The sequence below is a fragment of the Quercus lobata genome, chromosome 5 (genome assembly GCF_001633185.2).
Source record: "Quercus lobata isolate SW786 chromosome 5, ValleyOak3.0 Primary Assembly, whole genome shotgun sequence".
In the NCBI taxonomy this organism is placed as follows: domain Eukaryota; kingdom Viridiplantae; phylum Streptophyta; class Magnoliopsida; order Fagales; family Fagaceae; genus Quercus; species Quercus lobata.
The window spans coordinates 10,924,966-10,929,589 of record NC_044908.1 but is presented as its reverse complement, the minus strand read 5'-3'; the positions used below and the strand labels follow the sequence as shown (position 1 = coordinate 10,929,589).

At 31.3% G+C, this 4,624-nt stretch overlaps 1 protein-coding gene across 1 annotated transcript; it reads left to right on the top strand.

Annotated features, from left to right (window-relative positions):
• Positions 1-629: 629 nt before the first annotated feature.
• On the top strand, positions 630-1,784 carry LOC115989931. The gene is made up of 4 exons (XM_031113800.1): positions 630-743; positions 846-947; positions 1,040-1,393; positions 1,517-1,784. The coding sequence occupies exons 1-4, from the start codon at positions 630-632 to the stop codon at positions 1,592-1,594; spliced, it is 648 nt and encodes a 215-aa protein (XP_030969660.1). The 3' UTR covers positions 1,595-1,784.
• Positions 1,785-4,624: the final 2,840 nt, after the last annotated feature.

Sequence of the window (4,624 nt, the reverse complement as noted above, 5' to 3'; positions counted from 1 at the left end):
ATTTGCAAAAGCTATAATAATTATAATGACTACCAATTATGAACAAAGATTTGTTTGTCACAAACATCTTTTCTACTATTTAATACTTTGGTTATTTGCAAAACCCACCTCATCCCTAAAATTGGAAAATTATGCCAATAGTAAACTTGGTCAATGCTTCACATTTCAATGTGATGCTACTCATAGATTAGCTAGAAACATTCTTCAAAGAGAGGAAGATAATAAGATCTAAATTTAGTGACTAGCTACATTTTTGTATTGGCATCACTGGATAGTGGTAGCTTTATTATATAATTATTGAAACATTCTCTCCATTAATAAAATTTCTTTTTTCTTATTAGTTAAAAAGAATATAAATATTTCTTTTTGAGCTTTTTACCTTTTAGGTTGTGGGGGGGGGGGGGGGGATAAGGAAAACAGGACTTGAAGTCAAATGGGTACAATTGATCAAAACTTCATCAAATATTCAGCATAATTAAATTGCATAATCAAAATATCACCTTAGCTTTAATGCCATTTGTTATTACCTAAGGGAGCGCTATATCTACATTATGCCCCAAAGCATTAGTTATAATTGGGGCTCATCTTAATCACATGAATAGCCTAAATTGATCTATAGTACATGTTAAATGCGAAACTTAGGACATGTTGGTGTTGCTTTGAAAAACAAGAACAGTCGTTCTAAGCAAACAAATGTGCATACTGGTGGTTCAAAAAACTTTGCTTCATATGCAGAAGAAATGGTAATGACTTAATAATTATCTTGTAAATGACTTATTAGATTGTTGTTAAGTTTGTATGAAACCATTATTCCTAATTAAATTAATGAAATGACTATAATTTAGGTAACAACGCTTGGGCATCCTGTAGAGCGTGCGGATGTATATGTAAAACTCCATCTTCATAAAGATGGTACTCCAGTTAACACCGTAGCAGAAGGCAACATTGTAAGTAATATCATGATTTGCTAAGAGTAATATTGAATCTATTAGCATTGTTAATTTCTAATGTGTTATTGTGTTCAAATTTTGAATATTAGGAAAAAATCAACGAACTGTTGAGTGAGTCCTCAAATCGTGTGCAATCATCTGACCTTACTGGTAGTATTGCATGGGCACCAGATGATGTATATGCTCAAGTGTTTGGTAATGAGCACAATGGTCGTGTTCGAGGTGTGGGATTTGGCCCAACTCCAAGTATGCATCCTGCCAAGAGCACTCTTGCAATTGCTCAAGTAAGAAGCCAAGAAAGGGATGCTGAAGTGACTCAGTTGAAGAATCAAGTGGCTTCTTTGACAGAGAAAGTGAATCGTTATGAAAACTTGGAGGAGCAAATGACCCAATTGATGCAACTAGTGCAAAATCAGCAAAATCATTCTTCGGAAGCTAGTCGGGTATTAAATTTTAATGTTTTAAGAATGTATTTGGTTTTTAAAATTTTTAAGTATAGTAACTATTATTTTGTTACTAGAAATGATTACTTTATGAACTTATTAGATACTTTAATTTGTATTCAGGGTGGTTTCGGTTTAGATCATCAATCTCCAACTCCTTACAGGTCACAGATTTCATCCCATCAAGAAACTAGCATATAGCGGTACATGCAATGTTTTAAGGACTCTATGGGCTACTACATAGTTATTTTGAACAACCACAATTATTTTGGAACTATTGTACTTTGTTTATAATATTGTCATAGTTTGGGTGGTGGTTCTTTTTTGGTATAGATAGACAAGTGTTTTGTTACAACCACATTTATTTTGGAAGTATTGTACCTTGTTTAATATTGTCATAGTTTAGGTGGTTGTTTTTATATGTAGGTAGACAAGTATTTTGTTCAATTCAAGATGATATATGTATTGGTATTAAACATATATATATATATATATATATATATTGAAACTATGGTTAATGTGTTATTGTGGAATATTGATGATCAATAGGTATATTTGATTTATTAAAAGTTTGTGTTAGTTATTGTTCAATTTTAAGCAGGTTTATATAGCATTTATAATATTTGAAAAAAAAAAAGAGCAGGTTTTTGCGACGTTTTCAAAACGTCACTAAAAAGTAAGAGGAAATCCTTTTTAGTGACGCTTTTAAAACGTCGCAAATAATCAATCCTATAGCGACGTTTTAAAAATGTCACTAAAAATAAGGGAACAAATGCTTTTGTGACGTTTTTAAAAATGTCGCTAAATGTATTTTCCAACATTATATACGAAAATGTAATATTAAAACGTCGCTAAAAGCTTTTAAACGTCACTAAAGAATAACATATGGCGACGTTTTTCAAAACGTCGCAATAGATCTATAGTGACCACTCTATTGTGACGTTTTTGAACGTCGCAAAAGAAAACGTCGCTATAGACCATTTGTGTCTATAGTGACGTTTTTTGGGTTTTTAGTGATGTTTTTAAAACGTCACCTAAACCCAGATTTCTTGTAGTGAATAAATAATGGAAAAAAAAAAAAAATTAAAAGACAAAGTATTGAGTTTTTTTTTTTTTTTTTTGAGAAACAAGTATTGAGTTTGATGTAGGAGTACATACAAATGAATTAGTTAAAACAGAATTTTTGACCAAATTTGACGAAAAATACTACTAGGCTAATGCAATTTCTCTTATGTTGAGTTTTCCCCACATTTTTTGGAAACCAAGAAGCATACATTAAAAAGTAAAAAACCACCCAAGGTAAAGCTACCGTGTAGTTTTTCCTTTACAATAAAACAAAAACCCAAGAGGTAGACCAACTAGTTGACACCTCCTTATGTGCCTATGACATCTAGGATTTGAATCCTTTGTTGTAATTATTGAATTATTAAAAAAAAAAAAAAGCATGTCATTAAAAAAAGGCCACCATTCAATTAAAAAAAAAAAAAAATTCCACCACATTGTTCCGTTTACTACTTAAACAAGAAAATTAATTCACATAAAAAAAAAAAAAAAAACAAAACAAAAATAGACAAAAGAATCAATAGTGTTTGTTCATTTAGACCCCTTTATACTCAAATTGTTTAACGTAATTAAATAACCAAGTTAATACTTAGGTTTATTTTTCTAATCTAGGTTAAACACATGCAATTATATTATTTAGTGCGGAAAAGTAAAGAAGGTAAGCAATATGATGACTCAAGAAAACCAGTGAAATTAACAGTTTCAAAGTAAAATACCTGGGGAGAATTTAAACTAATCTATCCTCAAGGAAACAAATTCACTATGATAGAATGAAAGTTTACAATAGATTTAAACGCTAAATCTAAAGCTACCTTTTGTAGTACTTACTCACACGATCACGTGCAGCTTCGAATCCACAGACTCTTCTATCTGAATTTGTCACACACAAATATCCATGTTTGTGACTTTGAGATCACTCAAGGTTTTAAATCATTAGTTATATATGATCTTGTATGCAACAACTTAACCCACTAGTTCTTGAATGTAGATCTTCTTTTCGATAAATGCTTGTTGAGTTAGAAGGCTACAGAAACCTCACAAATCTCATAAGAGTAACTCACAAGACTTTCAAAAACATCTGAAACATATTTAAGGTTTTCCTTTTATACTATGTAGTGTTGGACTAGAACCCTAAACATTTTTGCAGGCATTAGGCCTGATTTAAATTCTATACAAAACAACTTTCAATTGGTCGAGCCTTTTTTTCGATCAATCGAGCTTTGCAGAATTTGAATTCTTCTTTCTACAACTTGATTGTTCTTGAATCTTATGTCTTTGTTCTTGAATCTTATGTCTTTGTTCTCAGTTTGCCAACTCACATAAAATTAGAACCTAAACATTTATTTCTAAATATTTAGAACCTAACAAATAGACTACATTTTTTAAACTTTATGTAATAGAATTTCTTATTTGAAATATTAGGGACAAAAATTAAAAGCTTTTAATGTGCAAATTTTTAGGAACCAATAGTGTTTTTTGGCTTATGCGTTGAGCACTTAGATCCAAACCAAATTGCCTTTCTTAATTCACATTGCCTAAAAAACTTTGAGCGAAATAGGTATCAACTAAGCTAATTTGAGGGTGATTTGTTGGAGCTAATCAATGGCATAAGTAAAAATAGGTTGCCAAACTCTCGAGTGGGACATGTATATACAAATGATGTAATGCAATTGATATTGTACCGTACCGACCAATTTCTATCCTACCAGTTCACCAACTTATATAGAAATGCCTTCATATCGTGCCGCTCCAGATACTGGTAACTGGCTGGTATGAGCTCGTGACACCTCCCTAAATCCCACCATCTCTGTCGCACACACCTAAACTGACCATCATCTCTCTCTCTCTCTCTCTCATTTGTTTCTCAAAATCACCAGGAAAGACTAACTCTATGTTTGGGAGGAGGGAAATGAATGTTAAGGAATAGAATGAAAGGAATAATTTTGGAATATGTCTTCCATTACATTGTTTGGAAGTTTAATCGAGTGAAAGTAAAGATCATTATCTTGTTTGGAATGAGATATAATGAAATTTTCACAAAACTCCCAAAATACCCCTATATATTCATTTATTTATTTTAAAATAGGGTTTTAATAGTAATATTGTCATAATATAATTCAATTTCTTTCCCTCTATATTATTCATAAACACGGTTACTTATCTTCCATT

Bases quoted from the DNA above. Each gene is read 5' to 3' on its own strand.
- LOC115989931 (XM_031113800.1), top strand. From the start codon at position 630: ATGCGAAACTTAGGACATGTTGGTGTTGCTTTGAAAAACAAGAACAGT. The intron at 744-845 runs GTAATGACTTAA...ACTATAATTTAG, and splicing joins CTTCATATGCAGAAGAAATG to GTAACAACGCTTGGGCATCC. The intron at 948-1,039 runs GTAAGTAATATC...TTTGAATATTAG, and splicing joins CCGTAGCAGAAGGCAACATT to GAAAAAATCAACGAACTGTT.